Source organism: Poecilia reticulata, chromosome 3, assembly GCF_904066995.2.
Source record: "Poecilia reticulata chromosome 3, P_reticulata-male-v2, whole genome shotgun sequence".
NCBI classification, from domain to species: Eukaryota; Metazoa; Chordata; class Actinopteri; order Cyprinodontiformes; family Poeciliidae; genus Poecilia; species Poecilia reticulata.
This window is the reverse complement of record NC_088832.1, coordinates 33,911,663-33,931,553: the sequence shown is the minus strand read 5'-3', so window position 1 is coordinate 33,931,553 and position 19,891 is coordinate 33,911,663. Positions and strand designations below refer to the sequence as shown.

General features: G+C 38.4%; 1 protein-coding gene across 2 annotated transcripts in view; it reads left to right on the top strand.

Moving 5' to 3' along the window:
* Positions 1-19,891, top strand: part of serinc4 (serine incorporator 4) — a 32,479-nt gene that overhangs the window by 6,865 nt on the left and 5,723 nt on the right. The window contains exons 1-7 of one of the 2 annotated variants that reach the window (XM_008406055.3): positions 1-296; positions 8,334-8,501; positions 9,480-9,658; positions 12,930-13,009; positions 13,219-13,312; positions 13,907-14,118; positions 14,389-14,484. The exon at positions 1-296 is cut by the window's left edge and continues 388 nt beyond it. In XM_008406055.3, coding sequence (XP_008404277.1) covers positions 177-296; positions 8,334-8,501; positions 9,480-9,658; positions 12,930-13,009; positions 13,219-13,312; positions 13,907-14,118; positions 14,389-14,484 — 949 coding nt within the window. In that variant the 5' untranslated portion in view covers positions 1-176. The remainder of the gene's footprint in view (positions 297-8,333; positions 8,502-9,479; positions 9,659-12,929; positions 13,010-13,218; positions 13,313-13,906; positions 14,119-14,388; positions 14,485-19,891) is intronic. The other variant, XM_008406056.3, reaches the window with a different exon arrangement.

Here is a 19,891-nt window from a genome sequence, read left to right as displayed (position 1 = left end):
GACATGGGCAACAAAGCAAGCGGTTCTGCTGCCAGGCGGTGCGGCCCGGGCTCGGGCTGAGGCTCTGGGCTCCAGCCGGACCGGATCCGCCGCTAATCCTCTGACCGGCCTGCCGGAGGGCTCCGGCCTCCTGGAGGATGTGAGGCGCTCTCTCTGGGGGAAAAAGCTGGAAGTTCATGGCCAAATGTAGAGCTTCGGTGGGCGACGACAAACACATGAGAGGGACGATGTCGGCCACGCAGGGGATGAGCCGCACCAGCGTCTACAGCTACTTCCTCAACATGGTGGCCTATCAGGTGAGAGCTGAGGAGCCGCAGACCCGGAGGAGAGACTTCACAGCTGAGCTGAGACCACAGAGAAAGGAGATTTTAAATCTGTTTTCTCTGTTTTTACTTGGATTTTACTGAGAAGAAGCCTGGCTGACATGACCGGCTCTCAGAAAAGCTCCTGAAGTCAGAAGATGTAAAAGATTTCACTGCAAAACCACAAAATGTTACCATTGATGGTCCACTTTCTAGCATGAACCCTGAAACAAGACAAAACTTTAAAGGTGGGAAATAGGAGTAAAACAAAATCCAGATTACTCAGAAATTTTATAGACAAATCTTGGACATTTCTGAGCTACAAAAGTCAAACATTTGTGAGAAATTTTTTTTTTTTTTTTTAGAAATTTTGAGATTATTCTCAGAAATTGTCTCGAAAAAAATTTGGACATTAACGTCTTTTGAAACTCAGAAAATTTACAAAAGTTGAAAAATTTTCCACTTTACGAGTTCAGAAAGTTTAAAAGTTTTTTCTGTAAAATATGTGAAATTAATCTCAACATTTGAGTTTTTCCTGGAATTTTTTTTACTTTTAAGATCAGAAATGTCCAAGATTTTTCTAGAAACTGTGAAATGAATTTAAATTTCTGAGTTTTTTGGTATCAAACTCAGTTTTCTTCTATTTACAATAACACTGTAATAATAATACAGTAACACTAATACGCTGCCTTACAAAACTAACTTGCAAGTAACTTTTCTGCAAGATATTAGCTCAAAAGTCAAAAATCCCTTAGTATTTAAAACAAAACGTATTATTTCCACTGGCAGATTATTTCACTGACAATAAGACATTCTGTTTTTTTACAGCATTAAGCTCCTATATTTTGCTTAAACATTATTTGTAAGTGAACTAAGACGTTTGCACTAGAAACTGGACAGAAATACTTGGTGATATTTTGTGTTTTGCAGTGTTGCTGAAGGTAAAAAAAAAGCAAAGAAAAGAAAGAAAATTCCCTTTTTATTCTGAGTTTATATTAATGTTGCTGACCATGATGCATTTTGTTGGAGTTAAGTGATTAAGTGATTTCTAATCTGAAGTATTTTATGAAAAGTAACTGCGAGCTGCTCTGTGCAACAGCTAAAAGTACAAAATGTTCTTCATGTTCTGCATGAGTGAAAACTACAGCAGTTCAGAACAACAAACACGTTTTACGTCTGCAGGAGTTTGAAAAGTCTAAGTTTGTTCCTTCTCTGTCAAACTTTACATAAGTTTAAAGCTTTTCTTCAGCAGTGGAGCGTTTACGCAGTGAGTTTAGGATGTTTGAGTTTTTCTGGAGTTCTGGACGATTTATCTTTTTATTTTTGGCTCGTCTTTTGTGAAACCTTGTGAGCAGCGTCATTCTGAGTCCAGATTTTGTTGAAATTACGCTTTACTGCTTCCAGATTATGACCCAGATTATTTGTGCTCAGGACTTTAGAGTCCTGAGCACAGGCCGAAGGATTTGGGCCAGATGGACTGCTCTCTAAAAAGTGACAGGTTTTAGCTACTGTCTTGACTTCTGAGGAAAAATATTTGCATTTTTACACGTTTCTTGTTTCTTTTATCATGTTTAAGTGACATCTTTTTATTCAAATGTCTATTTAATCGACTACAACAAAAATCTACCCAAACTAATTAATTAATTTTAATAGCCACACCAGTAATTTGCTGCTGCCACACATAAGCGTTTCTTAAACAGAATCAGTTTGACATATTAGTATTGCTCTAAAAGCAAAACGCATCTGAGAGCAACATTAGGTCAATGATTAAAAAGTACAAGTGGAATTAGCACTTTTTCAAAATATTTCCCTTGTTTTATGTAAAACAATCTGCCAGTGGCACTAAAGCTCCTCTGTCTTGCTGAAAAGTTACTTGTAAGTTAGTTTTGTTTAACTTCGTTGCACCAGATGCTGTCCAGAAATCAAAACCAAAACCAGAATCTGCTTTGACTGGATGGAGCCTGAAACACAAACATCTTAAAAATAAACTCAAAGTTCCTCTTTATTAGACAAAAACTGCAACCAGAAGCTTTTTTTAGTTTTAAATAATATATTTATCTAAAGAAAATCACACACTGACTTATACTGATTCTTATTTTTTGGAAAATAAAGGATCAGTTCTCTGGATTTACTGATTTACTGCAACACATCCCCAAACATCACACTTCCACTTCGCTGCTTCACAGCTGGCATGAGGTTTTCTGTCTAAATAATTAAATTTTATCTGTACAAATAATATTACTACTGAAGTTCTGGTTTTTGTCTCTCCTCTTCATCGCAAAACATAATCTGACCTACTTCCATGTAAACCTGGAATAAAAGTCAAACCTGTGCAGTTTCCTTCTGCTTGAACAGCTTCGCACCTTCAGCTGCGTTCACACTGCAGCCTGAAGTGACTCAATTTCGATTTTCTTGCCGGGGCCGTTCACACTGCCAGTAAATGCGACCTGTATGCGTTCTGCAGTCAAAACGGACAAACGACCTGAAAGTGTCCCGCATGCGCAGTAGAGGGCGCCATAGCGTCAGCGTTCTCAGTGTTCTGCCAACCGCCATGAAAAGAAGAAGAAGAGCTCAGTGTTTGCGGAAGTAAACATGGAGGCTAACGGTGTAGCTTAGCTTATATATTTGAAGTTGTTATCAGGCAGGAGCAACAAATTAACAACTTAATCCTCATGGTTGTTATTTTTCTTCCCACTTGCTCGTATCAGGAGCAGAATAGTGAGATTTGTTGAGAATCAGTGTAGGGCTGAAACGATTCCTCGAGTGATTCGAGTACCTCGATTATTAAAATTCCTCGAGGAAAATTGACCTGCCTCGAAGCTTCGTTAATTTATGTTTTATCATTTAGCGCACCGTGTTTCAGCCGGAACATTATTTGCGTTGCGCGGAGCTCTGACTTCCGCCTCTGAGTTGTTGACGGAAGCTACGTGTTAGCGGCATAACGTCCAATCTTCAAGTTCGGCCCGCGGGGATTTTACAGATTGGTGATAATTCCGGGTTTTCATCGTTTTTGTGGGACCAATAAACATCCTTAAAATGACCGGCGCGATGCCGGGAGTCCGGCAGCCTTTCTGCTCCGGAGCTGCTGGTTGAACGGCGGGAAGAAGCTGAGGAGGATTTCTACAGGTGAGCGGAGAGACTGAACACGGCGGGCGGCTGAGGGTTGATGCTTACAGGGTAAGAGCAGCTTTATGGACGAACCGCACAATAAACTTATATCATCCCGGTCTGAACAAACGGGAGGCGGAACATGGCTGGTAGATGAGTTTCTGAACGGAGGAGCCGTAAACATCCCGTATTTCTCCCCCGGTCTACAAAAAAGTAACTGGTATGGAAGCTCAAATGTGGAAAAAATAGACTGATGTTGATATCCGATAGTAACACTGGTGTTATGGAAGATTTACCAATATTTTATTTCATAATTGTTTTTATCCGATTACTCGATTAATCGTAAGAAAAATCTATAGATTACTCGATTACTAAAATAATCGTTTACAACAGCCCTAAATCAGTGACTCAGAATAATACGGCCTGGACGTTATGGTCGCATTTGAATCGGATACGTATCGGATATGGGTCACATTTTGAAAAAGAATCCAACTTGTGTTGTTCACACCGCCATGAAAAGATCGGATACAGGTCGCATTACGTCAAAAAGATCTGAATCACTTCAGGCTGCAGTGTGAACCCTCAGACTGAGTCCATTGATGAAGTTTCAGACTTCTTTCAGCATCTTGCAGCCTGTTTTCAGGGTGAACTTGTTGAGAAACACTATAGGCCATTATTTTAAATTACTCCCACTGTAAACAAAACGCAAACTGTCTGCTCTTTCAGTTCCAACCATTTGAAGTGAGAAAAAAACGTCAGTTTCCTGAACTTTTCAGTAATATTTTAATTTCTATGACGAAATAGGATCTATTTAATGTGTGCACTCTGTGAAAGCAGCAGCTGAACATCATTTTTGTGCAATAATGTAGTTAAACCTCCCCAACTTTTTTTTATAAAATCTATTAAAAACTGAGGAGTTTCATCCAAATTTATGCACCTTGTAGCATCAGAACGTCACTCCAAAAATAATCAGTTTGGATTTAAAAGAATATCTTAAGCTCTAAGAGTTTGAAAAGGATGAAAATTGTTTGTTTTTTTCAAGAATTACTACAAAAAAACAAAACCAAAGAACAATCTTTGCAGAGTTACGTTAAGAAAAGTAATGGGAACAACTGACATTTGCTGGTTATTCAGCCATAAAGCATTCTTGAATTAAAATTTTAACCGTAAATTAAGAAGGATATTTGAGAATTTTAAAGGATCACTGGCTGAAACGTGTAAAATTTCAACACACAAAAATATTCTGCAAAATCTGAAGAAACTTGAGAGATTCATGAAAAAAACAAAAAAAAGCTGACAAAAGGTTCATCAGAAGACGAGTCGGAAACTTTAACTGCAACTAATCCAGGTTAAAATGTTCACAAGTAGCATCAGCTGGCTAACAATGTCGAGCCTTTTGGTTTCTCTTTCTGTGGAATAATTTAATCTGAGTTGAAATTAGCATAATGTAAGCGTTCTTAACCAGAAAACGTTGTGTTGAAAGGTATTTCCTCTTCATGAACAATGATGTTTTCACAGGTTGGAGCTAGTAATTCTCTCCTCAGCTGTGATTGTTGTGCATTACTGCCAGTGTAATTTGGCTATTTTTAAATCTGAGCGATCATTCTGTGTTTATGGGAGATAATCTCCGTCTCTCGCTGCAGCAGCTTCCCTCAGCGATCTGTAATCCTGTATTATGAACCTCAAACTGGGCCACAGGACAGACACCTGTCCGTCACACGGGTCCAGAGAGGCGACCAAGTTTCAGCAGCTGAACGGTTTTCACCGGGATTTCTGTCAGCTCAAGATCTTTGCACAGGAAAATAACTCAATCCAACATATTTAATATTAACTTCCTCTTTGCTCCAAAGTCTTGTAAGTTTTTAATTCAGAAAGTGAAGAGTAACATTAAGGGCTGCACAGTGGCGCAGTTGGTAGAGCTGTTGCCTTGCAGCAAGAAGGTTCTGGGTTCGATTCCCGGTCTTTCTGCATGGAGTCTCCATGTTCTCCCTGTGCATGGTGGGTTTTCTCCAGGTACTCCGGTTTCCTCCCACAGTCCAAAAGCATGACTGTCAGGTTAACTGGTCTCTCCAAATTGCCCCTAGGTGTGAGTGTGTGTGTGCATGGTTGTGTGTCTCTGTGTTGCCCTGCGACAGACTGGCGACCTGTCCAGGGTGACCCCGCCTCTCACCCGGAACCTTAGCTGGAGAGGAACCAGGACCTCCTGACCCCACTGAGTAACATTAGCATCTCAGTCTGAGGAAAAAGGCCGACTAACTAACCCAGGGGTGTCCAAACTTTTTGTCACAGGGGAAAAATTTCTCAAGTCAGAACAACCGGCAGGCCCAAAGCTAGTTAGCTTGCTAGCTAAATATTTTGTTCAGAGGTAACTTTTTAGTTAGCAAGCTAAGCAGCTAGCTTGCTATTTGATGCAAAGCAAGATCTTTAATGCTTTGAATCTGCGTTATACTCATTTGAGTTGAATGATTGAGGTTCTGAAATATTAGCAGTGATTTGGGTTATTTAACCTGTTTTAAGCTTCATTTCAAAGATATTTCCACTGTAGTCAGTTAGTTTGCAAGCTAAGTACTTAATTTGAAGCTAAATTTAGTTAGCAAGCTGCAAACTCAAAAATATATAATTTCTTAAATATTTTTACCTGCTTAACAATGAACTAAATGTAATAATTAAAATAAAGTAGTCAGACATTTGTAAGAATGAGTCACTGGATGCCTAAAAAAATGTTAATGCTTTATTAAAAGAAAGGAATTCAATTTGTGCATTTTTGGGGGAAAAGGGAAAAGTTTCAGCCGTAAAACACAGGATTTTTTTTTTCACTTTTGGGAAAGAATTTCATATATTTATAGATGTTTAATAAATTCATGAAAACCAGATTTTGGTGCATCTGCTTTTGAGGAAAAGTCACTAATAGATGTGTTCCTGTTTACTTTAAAACCAAAGAGAATGTAAAACAAATATTAATGCTTTTCATTATAATAACACTTTCATTTGTTTATAATAAATTTTCACTAATTACAAACAAAAAGTTTATCTGTATCAAGTACGTGTGCTTGGGCCACACAAAATCAATCGAGGGGCCACTTATGGCCCACAGACCACACTTTGGTCACCCCTGAATTAAGCAAAACTAAGACGTGCATCTTGTGAAATGCAGGTAAGATTAAAATAAACTCTAAACAAGGTTTAAAACAAAGAAAAATTTAAAAAATCAAGTAACATTTTGATAATTCCAATTTTTTTTAAAGAAAACTATTTTTTTTATTATCCAGAAAACATCTGTGAATGTTTTATATATTTCATTGAGCAAAATGTCTCTTCAAAGTGCCTGAATTTGAAAAGCATAAATGATTAATGTCCATTCCTCACACTGATGGGTAATCTCTGCATGGTTCTTCAGATTATGATTTGCACTTGCAGAGTAATAATTCGTGGGAACGCACCGTTCACGCAGTGCAGCCATAAAACCGCACATCCCTCCATTAGCATGTAGATCAGCTGTTCTCCAACAGGAGCAGAACGAGCGGGACAGGAGGATTTATCCTGTCCCGCTCGTCATGTTGTGGCCCGAATAAACCAGGCTGACCTCCAGACTGCAGAGTTTACTGTGGCAGCAGACAGATGTGCACGGCTCCTAAGATTTAGCTCAGGATCAGCGGAGACGGGATCCGAATGTTGCTGGTTTCATTAGATTAATCTGTCACCAACGTTGCTGCTGCCAAGTCTGGTAATGTAGGTTATTTGATGCAAACCAACCCGACTGCAGACTGGTTGATGCTTTGAATCTGTGCTGAACTCATTTGAGTTGAATGAAAGAGTTTAACTCATTCATTTGGGTTATTTCACCTGTTATAAGATATTTTTTTTCAGTCATATTTCCACCATATTTATTCATTTATATTCAAAATATCCAGAAAGGTTGTCAACTAAATGCTAAGTTCAAAGCTAAACTTAGTTTGGCTGCAAACTAAAATATTTAGCTTGAAACAGCTTGTTTGCTTGCTAACTAAATATTTTGTTTAAAGCTAGCTATTTAGCCTAGCTAAACCGTTAGCTTGCTAACTAAATGCCTAGTTTGAAACCAAATAGTTAGCTTGGTGACTAAATATTTGGTTTCATGTATAGCAAGCTAAATCTTTAGTTTCAAACTAGGTATTTAGTTAGCAAGCTAACTATTTAGCTACAAGCTAAATAGATACCTTTAGAAGCTAAATAGCACTTTGAATTACCTTGTTACTGTAATGTGCTGTACAAATACGATTGATTGATTGATTGATTGAAATTTAATTACGATAAACAGAGAATTGGACTCACCTCATTCTCAGAAACGCTTCTCTAATTTATTACTGGATACATCTATGAATATTCAAATACTGATCTACAAAGTTTTGTGCAAAATTCATATTTTGTGCATTTTGTTTTGTTCTTCCATTTGGGTCTCAACTGCACTTAAAAAAAACTCCCAGCTGTTTTTTGACAGTAAGTTGATGTTTTTGGTGTTTGGAAAATGAGTCATTTCAAAAACCTTCCTATTGTTACATGGCATTCAATGTGCACTGTGCCATTACCTAGCAACCCCAGGAGGGCCGGGCCCGTTGCCTAGCAACACCTTTGGCCAGCTTTTGTTGTTGACTTAATGTATTTGTGTTGGTTGTGCAGGAGGCTCTGCTTCTGCTTTTCAAAGATGTATGGTTGTATAATTGTGCATCTGTCCGCAGCCATTTCAATGTACGAGTGTGAACGTTGATCAGAGCAGACTAAAGTCTCATTATCTATTGAATTATTTTGTGCAAACAATGAGATGAAAACGTCTCGTGTCAGCCATCGACCCGTTTTAACCTGTTGAAGGATCATTGCAGGTCATCCTTCAACACAAAGTGTTGCTCTTTCCTTCATTTCCTTCAGTTTTCGATTGATTCTCCTCAGATTTGTTGCTGCTGTGGACCGGCTCCCTGCTCGCTCTGCTGTGCCTTCTGCCCTCCAGTCAAATCGTCCACCAGCACGCGGGTCATGTACACCCTCTTCCACATCATGAGCTGCGCCGTTTCCTGCCTCATGTTGTCCCGCACCGTCTCTGAGCTCGTCAGGGAAAATGTGAGTTTAACGTGGCATAAGGAGCAAACACATACTTTCAATTCAAAGGTTGCATTCATATGTGAGCATGTAGCAAAAGAAAAACGCAAAGATTTTAAGCAAAACTGTGTAAGCTAATTACATATTTAGTGTTTCCACAGAACCAGATGCTGTAAAATCAAATTATTTGATTAGATAATCACACAAAACAAGGCTAGCTGCCTCAGAAAAGCAGGTTAGCTGTACTGGAGCTGTACTGCTAACTACAGCTGTGAAGGGTTGCAAGCCTTTGAAAAACCATTATTCATTCATGTATATGCTAAACATTCAGCTAGCTTGCTAACTAAATAGCTAGCTTGAAGCTAAATCATTAGATTGAAAGCTGAAAACTAGCTTGAAAATATTCAGCTTGCTAGCTGAATATTTGTTCAACTAACTATTTAGCTAGAAGATAAATAATTAACTTGCTAATTAAATGCCTTTTCTTGGTAACTAAATATTTAGTATGTTCTTGGCCACTAATCCTTGTCAAGAGCACAAAATATTAACAAGTATTGTCTAGTTTATAGTACAAATATCTTAATAAACTTGAAATAAGACAAACTAACTTGCAATTAACGTTTTTAGCAACAAGTAAGAGCTGCTCAATAAGTCAACAATTCCTTAATATTGATTAAAAAGTTCTAGTTTCACTTGTAACTTGGGATAAATGTCTTGTAAGTGAAATAATCTGCCAGTGGAACTAGAACTTTTTCATCAATTTTAAGAAATTATTAGCTTAAAACAAGCTTCTGTATCTTTCTTAAAAGTTACTGTAAGTTAGGTTTGTCTTATTTAAAGTGTGCTGACATAATTGCACTGGAAACTAGACAAAATTACTTGGTAAGTATTTGTGTTTTTACAGTGTATTTCTGACTTAATTAAATGGAAATCGTTCCAAATCTGTGCGTCTGATTCAGGGAAGTTTGGGGTCTGATGAAGCTGTGTTTTGTGCTTCAGGTGCCTTTCTTCAACGTGGTGTGCGACCAGGCGCACGGCGGAGGCCACTGTGAGATGCTGGTGGGATACTCAGCGGTCTACAGAGTCTGCTTCGGCACTTCCTGTTTCTACCTGATGATGGCGATCTTCCTCATCGACGTCAAGTCCAGTCAGGACTTCAGGGCGCTCATACACAACGGGTCAGTCGCCCGCAATTTGGTTTTGTTCATCTAGCTACATTTACATCAGTTACTTTTGGAAAAAAATGATTTTTATGAGTATTTTTACTACTGATCAATCAATCAATCAAATTTTATTTGTATAGCACATTTCAGCAGCAAGGCATTTCAAAGTGCTTTACATGATTAAAATAAAAACAGAAATAAGCAGTGAAAAAGAGAAAGAGATTAAAAAAAACATTAAAACCCCTTTAGGACTTCAGTTAAACGTCGTTTAACTGGGATTCTAACCCTCAGGGACTTTAGTCAAAAACACCGTTTGACAAGGACTCCAACCTCTAGGTTTTTAGTTGAAACTCCGTCAACTGGGACTCTAAACCCTGTAGGACTTTAGTTAAACATCGTTTAACTGGGATTCTAACCCTCAGGGACTTTAGTCAAAAACACCGTTTGACATGGACTCCAACCTCTAGGTTTTTAGTTGAAACTCCGTCAACTGGGACTCTAAACCCCGTAGAACTTTAGTTAAACATCGTTTAACTGGGATTCTAACCCTCAGGGACTTTAGTCAAAAACACCGTTTGACATGGACTCCAACCTCTATGTTTTTAGTTGAAACTCCGTCAACTGGGACTCTAAACCCTGTAGGACTTTAGTTAAACATCGTTTAACTGGGATTCTAACCCTCAGGGACTTTAGTCAAAAACACCGTTTGACAAGGACTCCAACCTCTAGGTTTTTAGTTGAAACTCCGTCAACTGGGACTCTAAACCCTGTAGGACTTTAGTTAAACATCGTTTAACTGGGATTCTAACCCTCAGGGACTTTAGTCAAAAACACCGTTTGACAAGGACTCCAACCTCTATGTTTTTAGTTGAAATTCCGTCAACTGGGACTCTAAACCCCGTAGAATTTTAGTTAAACATCGTTTAACTGGGATTCTAACCCTCAGGGACTTTAGTCAAAAACACCGTTTGACATGGACTCCAACCTCTAGGTTTTTAGTTGAAACTCCGTCAACTGGGACTCTAAACCCCGTAGAACTTTAGTTAAACGTCGTTTAACTGGGACGTTTTCCGTGGGGCTTTACATCATTAAAACGTCGAAAAGAAAGAAAAAGAAATTAAAAACATTAAAGACATAAAAACATCGAAGACATCAAAACCGGCACTCTAACCCTAATTTAGCCATAAGCAACTAAAACAGGTGGGTTTTAAGTTGAGATTTAAAGGTTTTACAGTTTTCTGAAAGTTTGTTCCAAATCTGTGGTGCATAGAAACTGAATGCTGCTTCTCCTCGTCTGGTTCTGGTTCTGGGGATGCAGAGCAGAACCAGAACCAGAAGATCTGAGGGGTCTAGACGGTTGGTACTGTAATAACAGATCTTTAAGGTATTGTGGTGCTAAACCGTTCAGTGATTTATAAACTAACATCAGTATTTTAAAGTCTATTCTCTGAGCTACAGGGAGCCAGAGGAGGGACTTTAAAACTGATGCACAACAGTTTCATTAGTTTCACACTGAAAGGCATTGATTTGGTTTGGAATTATGGAATTCTCACTTCAATCTGAATTGTCTTTTTTTTTCCGTCGTCCTAATCCTCTACCGTAATCCAGTGCCGTTTTACCAAATACGTTTGGATTTAAGTCATTACTTTTACTTTGTCTGAGCAACAATAAGTCCTAATCTTTTCTTTAAATACTTCCCTTCATGCTTTAAGGAGAAAGTATTCCCTGCAGCTCACCTGACCAGACCTGCTCGTCTATTTAAAGCTCTTTGTTGCTGCGCTTTCCATTGCAGAGCGCTCGATTAGTGCTGTGACGCAGCACGGATTAGGATTTGACAGCCTGGATTGTTGCTGCTCTTTGGAATAAGAGTCTTAGTGGAGCCTCAGTGAAAAGGCTGCAGGGTCTTTGGCAGGTCGCAGTGGTCTGCAAGAACAGGCCCAGAACCCTGGAGCCGCACAAATCAGACTTCATCCTCTGCTTTCAAATGTTGGGTAGAAACGTGCAAAGTAAAAAAGAAAGTACACCCACTTTCAGTAGCTGTTTTACCTGGAGAAAACGTGGCCCAACACTGCAAAAACACACAATCTTACCAAGTATTTTTATCTGGCTTCAAGTGTAAATGTCTTATTACACTTGAAATAAGACACAAATTAGGTATAAGTAACTATTATGCAAGATAAATGAGTTTTCTACGTCAGTAATTCTTTAATATTGATGAAAAAGTTCCAGTTCACTTATAATGACGTTTGTCCATGTTAAAGTTGGTAATTGTGAATTAATCAATTACTTCAATTTATTATTTTATTTTTTTTGCAATTCCACGATTGTGGAAATTGGTGCAGAATCAACAGATCCTCACACTTTGCTACTAATGCATAACGGTGAGTTTATTGCAAAATTTCTGCAAAAGTTTTCTGAATTATTGGGTCTAAGTGATGCTAACGTCTGCGACGGCACGTCATGGCCAATGCAAAACACGTTCATCAAAAAGGAGGAGTAAATTCTGCCCAAAAAAATCTCAGAAATTTTCTAGAAAAAACAAGGAAATTTCTGAGTCTGAAAAACTTTTCAGACTCGATGCTTTGTCAAATCTGTGAAACTCAGAACATTTCCAAAAGTAAAAAAATGTCAGACATTTGAAGCTCGGAGATTAAAAAAAAAATAAACATTTAAAAAGATTAATTTTAGTCAAAATTTCAGAGTTTTTTTCTATATCCATTTGCACCAAAACGCCGCCGTAAACTCCGACCTGCAGGTGGCGGTGTTTCTTACTTCTACACGTTATAGATCCGTTTGTCAAAATGTGGCAGAACTTTATGAAGTAGCACCAGAAAATCAGTGATTTTGACTGAAAAAAATATCACAAAAAGGAATCAATCAATCAATCAATAATAATAATAAAAACACAAAAGTTATGAAGAAAATACCAACTGTCGCCTGTTGGAAAAGATGTTCAATATTATTTATTTGATCTAAATAAATTATTGATTACTAAACTTACTTATCAAATGCAAATACGGCTATTTCTTAATATTTTAGCAGTTGGTGGATTTAATCAATAAATTCTGGTTCAACCGGCACTTTGAGAAGATTCATAATTTTTGTATGACCCAAAATGAAAAGGTTTATGACTCTAAGCTAATAATTTATTTATAAAAAATGTAATTTAGTTAGTTTCTACCTCTCTGTCTGCTTCTCTATTTATTTAAATGCTTGAATAAAATGTCTTGTAATTTTTCAGCTAAAATACGCACTGTACAGTTTTTAAATTTTTTTCTTTTGTCAGGTTTTGGTTTTTAAAGTTCATCACCTTGCTGGGGATGTGCACTGCTGCCTTCTTCATCCCGACAGAGTCCTTCCTGCACGGTGAGCAAACCCACATGCACTTCCTCTAAAGCGCCGCCAGAGGGCAGCAGTGGTTTGCGCTCAGAGTTAATCACAGGATCGTAAATCTTTCCAGCGTGTTTTTCCTTCTGTTGGGAGCCATAAATGTGGTTGATATCAGGGCGGAATGATGTTATCGCTTCCATAAATTAGCTGATTAGCGCTTGTTTTCCTCTGATTTCCTCTCCCAGCTTGGCATTATGTTGGTGTGGTGGGAGGGTTTGCCTTCATCCTCATCCAGCTCATCCTCATCACGGCGTTTGCTCACACCTGGAACAAAAACTGGTGAGTCAGAACGAGCTGAGCTGCAGCAGAAATTTTCATTCTGGGAAATAGAAACTGAGAGACGCAGAAATAAAAAAAACTGAGTTTCAAGCAGCCGGACTTGACTTTCTTTTAATCCAGAAGATGTGCGAAATTGTAAATTGGCTGAACTTATATAATGCTTTTCCAATCATTTTGACCACTCAAAGCGCTTTACATTAGATTGACTTTCACCCATTCGCACACACACTTTTATATACCGATACACGGGTCAGTTAGGTGCCTTGCACAGGGGCACGTTGACATGCGGCAGGAGGAAGCTGGAATTGAACCTACAACCTTCCGATCATCAAACAGCTGTAGTGTAGAGAAAAAAAATAAGGAAATTTCCGCAAAAAAACTCCGAAATTTAGAGATTAATTGGATATTTTCTACAAAAAAAATGTGGAAATTGGCCAAATTTTGACTTTCGAAACTCAGAAAATTTCCAAGTGTTTTCTAGAAAATTCCTTAGATTAATCACTAAATGTCTGACGATTTTAGGTCAGGGCTTTTTGACAAAACGTTCGGTCGCCGCTAATTTAAATGCAACTCCTCTATTAATCTGCCCGCCAGGTTGACCGGAGCTGCAGAAAACAAGCGCTGGTACCTGGCGGTGATGTGCGCCACGCTCTTCTTCTACACCATCGCCACCATGGCCTTCACCTTCATGTACAAGTACTACACTCACCCCATCGCCTGCCACTTCAACAAGGTCCTGCTGTGGGTCAACCTGGGGCTCTGCGGCCTCATGTCCTTCATCGCCGTCACGCCGTGCGTCAAGCAGAGTGAGTCTGACGGAGGACAGGAACCGTCCACACCTGCAACCCCAGCAGACGCCATGTTTTTACATGGTTCCTTCACTGACTGACATTAAATCAGTTACTAATTTAGGTCGGATACACTGTAAAAACACAAAACCTCACCAAGTATTTTTCTACTTTAATGCTCTTGATATAAGACAAAACTAACTGATATAAGCAAGATTATGTTTTTATTTATTAAAATGAGTTTGTCTCTGGTGATTTAAAGGTTTTTTTAATGTTGTTTGTAAACAGAACAGCCTCGCTCTGGGCTGCTTCAGGCCTCCATCATCAGCTGCTACGTCATGTACCTCACCTTCTCCGCTCTGTCCAGCCGCCCGCCAGAGAAAGGTGAGGAAGCTGCCGACACTTAGCATTCAAGGCTTCTTCTCTTTAAGAAAACTAAAGCAGAAACACATGGAAGAGGGTCTTTATCGTTCCTGCGCCAATTTCTATCAATCATGACTCTAATGAGAAGAATCGCACATTATAGTTTATTAAAATAATTATTTTCTGGCTGCTGCCTCTGCAGATCTGCTCAGCATTGCATCTTCTTTTAGCTGATTGTTAGCATCTTAGCTCCTCAGGCAAAACAAAACCTTCCCAGCATCTGGATTCACTCTCTGTTTCTGTCTTGTTGTTGCCTGTTTACTATCTCTGAAGGGTCAGAGGTCAGGGTTAACATTTAGGTGTTTCTTTATGACCTTTTGGGTAAAATATTTAACCTGTGGGCCAGCATTTGACCCAACAAAGACAAAAAAACCCTGGAACTAAACACGTATTTTATTGTTTTAAGGTGTTTTCTTGACTTTAAACTGTTTATTTTTTGAAAAACATAATATTTTATTCACATGTTATTATTTTTTTGATAGACTACAACTCATCCGTTTTCAATTTTGAGAAATAAAAGCAGCAATCTCACTGAAAGGTTAAAGTCTGCCACCTGCTGAGAGAAATGGGTATTACTGCATAATAGCTAAAAAAATAATAATAATAAATCAGTTCTATGCTTTTCTCAACCATTCTACAGAATCCAGGTGCTGGAACAGAGAAAGCTGTAGAAAAAAGATGATCTTGTGTCTGTTGAAGCATTTTTGTGTTGATTTTGCCAAATGTTTTAGCTCTTTATTCTCCTAAAAGTCGACTCATTTTCAATCATCTGTTCCAATGCCATCAGGTTTTCATCTTAAAGGGGAACTATTGTGTAAATTTCATATTTTGGTTCTTCCATTTGGGTTTCTACTGCTCTAAAAAAAAAAAACACCCAGACAGTTTTGTTAATAAATTAATATTTCTTGGTGTCTGGAAAACGAGCCGTTTCTAAAAACCTTCAGAATGTAACGTCACAAATCAGCCGGCGCTTCCCCGTTACCTAGCAACCCCAGCAGAGTTCCGCCCGTTACCTAGCAACCCCAGTTGGTCAGCTGGTTTTACTGCTGTTTGATGTACAATCAATCAATCAATCAATCAATCAATCAATCAATCATATTTTATTAAGCAGCAGCAAGGCATTTCAAGGTGCTTTACATAATTAAAAAACAAAATAAAAACAGCATGTGACATTGAACAAACAGTAAAAAAGAGAAAGAGATTTTTTTTAAAACAAAGGATAAAAAAAAAAGATAAAAACGTACTTTTGTTACGGAATTTAAGCGTCTGTTGTCGCCGGACTCCGCCGGACTCCGCCGGACTCCGCCGGACTCCGCCGGACTCTTCCGGACTCTTCCGGACTCTTCCGGACTCTTCCGGACTCTTCCGGACTCTTCCAGACTCTTCCTGACTCTTCCTGACTCTTCCGGACATTTAACACGGGTTTTATCCAGGCCCCGTCGCCCAACAGGACAAGGTCTCCAACCTTGCAGCATGCCTGCCGGAAAAGACAAGTGTTTTGTTGTTGACTAGAAACCACTTGCTCCATTTATGTTAGTTGTGCAGGAGGCTCCACTTCTGCTTTTCAAAGATGCATGGTTGTTCAGTAGCTCATCTGTTTGCAGCCATTTTCACCGTTTCATAGAAAAAATGTAATGAACGTGATTTGTATCTGCCATAGATTTATCTTAACCCGTTCAAGGAAGCACAACGAGTCACTTTTAAACAGTCATTTCAACACAGAAACAGGCCCACAGCATCACACTTTCTCTACCAAGCTTTACATGTTGCATGTCAAACAGTTTTACTTTTAATTCCTAATGTCCTTCTCAGTCGTTTCTTGGGATCTAATATTTCACTTCGGCATTTAAAAACCGTACGCAACCAACACACTCCAGTTATCCGCCTTTGTTTTCCCCTTTCTTCTCTGCTAATGACTCACCTGCTGGCCTCAGCAGAGACAAAGAGCTCTTTAATGATGACGATGGAAGTGCAGCCGCCGGTTACAGCCCCCCCCGCGCCCCCCCCCCTCCCCCCCATCTTATCAGGACTTTCATCACATGCAAACATACAGACACCAGCGCAGATAAACGGGCGGCGATGTGCTGCGACATGCCGGCTTTCTTTCTGCGAGCGGAGCAGACAGAAAGATGTTTGTTTCACATTCCTCTGACGAACCACTGACAGCGTAATAGCGGAGGGAAAACATCCAGCAGTGTCATTACACGCGTTCTTACACAGCGTGTCACGATGAGGAGGAGAGTGATAAACAGCGTCCGGGTAGAAGGAGAGAAAAGCTTAATAAACGAGTTTTAAAGCTGCTGAATTCGCTGCTTGTTATATTTGTTCGTCAGGTTTTTGTGTCGCCTACATAACAAGATAAGAATAAAACTTTAATATGACCAAACTGTGCGTAAAAAATCAGCAGTAATGTTGTACTTACACTGCAAAAACTCAAAATCTGACCAAGTATTTTTGGTCTAGTTTCAAGTGCAAATATTTGAGTTTTTTTTTATGTAACGATTACTTAATATTGATTAAAAAGTATTAGTTCTACTGGCAGATTATTTCACTTATAACATTGGAAAAATGTTTTTTTATTTTGTTTTGTTTTTGTAAGACATTTTTCCCTTGTTACAAGTGAAGTAATCTGCAGGTGTAACTAGAACTGGGTTGCTAGGCGACGGGCTTGGCTGGTGTTGCTAGGTAACGGCTCCAGTGGAACTGGAACTTTTTCATGAATATTTTGAAATTATTAACTTTAAATAAACTCGTCTATGCTGATGAAAAATCACTTTCAAGGTGTTTTTGTTTTATTTCAAGTGCACTAAAATATTTCCGCTAAAACCTGCACTAATCACAAGAAAGAAAATCACATATTAAAGTTATTATTTCTTAGAGATTCAGATCCATTAATTGAAAGAGGAAGTGCTTTAGTTTTATCATGCCACTCAACTACTAAATAATTTTACTCATTCACTGCAAAAACAGAACATTTGACCAAATATTTCAGTCCAGTTTCTAGTTCAACTCAGTTAAAATGAGTCTTTAACTCATTTTAATTCAGCTAAAATTAGTCTTTAACTCATTTTAATTCAGCTAAAATGAGTCTTTAACTCATTTTAATTCAGCTAAAATGAGTCTTTAACTCATTTTAACTCAGCTAAAATGAGTCTTTAACTCATTTTAACTCAGCTAAAATGAGTCTTTAACTCATTTTAACTCAGCTAAAATGAGTCTTTAACTCATTTTAACTCAGCTAAAATGAGTCTTTAACTCATTTTAACTCAGCTAAAATGAGTCTTTAACTCATTTTAACTCAGCTAAAATGAGTCTAACTCATTTTAACTCAGCTAAAATGAGTCTTTAACTCATTTTAACTCAGCTAAAATGAGTCTAACTCATTTTAACTCAGCTAAAATGAGTCTTTAACTCATTTTAGCTGAAATTGGGGTCAGATTTAACCATTTCACCTCCACTGAAACACACTCAGCCATGTTGGAAATCAGTGACTGTACGTACAGTAGGTGTGTGTGTGTGTGTGTGTGTGTGTGTGTGTGTGTGTGTGTGTGTGTCAGCAGTGCAGGGCGTTGTATCAACATGTTGGGAAAATATGTACGCTCCAGGCCTTTTAAAAAACATTTTTCTAAAGCCACTCACAAAACCACCAACACACACTAAAAAACACTAAATCTTACCACGTAGTCTGGTTTATAATTTATAAATATCTTATAAATGTTGTGCCAAATATCTTCTAAGAGCACCAGAGCACTAAAATTAAAGTAAAAAGAAAATACAGCCACTTTCATTTCTGCTTTCAGTGGGTGAAATTTGCAAAAAAATAAAATCTTACCAAGTTTTGTTAGTCCAGTTTCTAGTTCAAATGCCTTATTGCACTTGAAATAAAACTTTTCAGCAAGACATGGAAGCTTGTTTTAGATTTTTAAAAATTATTAATATTGCTGAAAAACTTCAGATTCCACTGGCAAATTATTTCACTTATAGCAAAACTATTTTTCTCTAGTTACAAGTAAAATAATCTGCCAATCGGGCTTTTTAATCAATATTAAATCAATTATTTACTTAAAACAAGCTCATAGCTGTTGCTGAAAATTTACTTGTAATTTAGTTTTGTGTTATTTCCATTCTACTAAGATACTTGCACTATAATTAGACCACAAATACTTGGTAAGATTTAGTGTTTTTACAGTGTACACTCATTCTTCACGTTCTTGAGTCAGTTTTTCACCTGGATGTGTTTCTTTTTTCTAAATGCTGATTCTTCCTCTGTTCTCTGCTGACACTTTCAGGGCTTTTCTTTTAATTGGGGACGATTCATCCTGGTCTTCTAATAAACGTTATGTGGCCCATTTCTCAGAGAAATCATTAGAGTGAGACGATATAAGCAATTATTGATGCTCAAATGAAAATCGTGTGTGTGTGTGTGTGTGTGTGTGTGTGCGTGTGTGTGTGTGTGTGTGTGTGTGTGTGTGTGCGTGTGTGTGTGTGTGTGTGTGTGTGTGTGTGCGTGTGTGTGTGTGTGTGTGTGTGTGTGTGTGTAAGCATCTTTACGAGTGTCAGAGGGCGTGTGTGACGGGGAAGCTACAGCTGAGGCCCCTTTTACAACAAAGAAAGGAATTTCACCCGAATTAAATGGAGAACGAATCGATGAAGCCACCCAGCTTGTCTGCTCCTCAATTAAGTTACAATAAAAAACACATTTGCTCCCATCTTACTGCCTTGTTCCCACTAAACCAGGGTGCCCAAACTTTTTGCCACGAGAGACGAAATTATGAAGTTGAAGGCACATTAATATGATGTTTTCCAGCTACATTGTGTCATTTTATGGCACAATACGGTAATTATTTTACCTTCAGCTGTTATAAAAATGCTACATATATCAGGTATGACTTTAAAGAAATGTAACGCCTCCGTCTCTTTAAGAAATACTGCCCCTTTAAAACTATTTTTCTGCCTTTTTTCATTTATTTGCTCTATGATAAACTAAACGTAAAATTGGATTTAAAACCCTTTGCAGTCGAGGTCTAACTGGCCGTCCCAGTCTCTCTTCTCTGTGCGTCAGCGCTCGCTATGAAGTCATGTAGCAATAGCTAGCAAAACTACTACTAACCCTACACACACCACGAACTCTAACTAAAACACTTATAGTCTTAAAAACCTAGTAAAATCCACAGCATCGCTGCACCCTAGTCTCTTGCCGTATCCAAATCCCCCCTCGTCTCTCTCCGCGTGTCTCCGTTCTACCTAGCAACAGACGATCAACACATTTTCATTGGTTGTTTCGAAATGTGGTACATTTAGACCCCACAAAATAAATGATTGATCTCATTTCTGGCTTTATTTTGAAGTAAATAACCACAAAACCAAT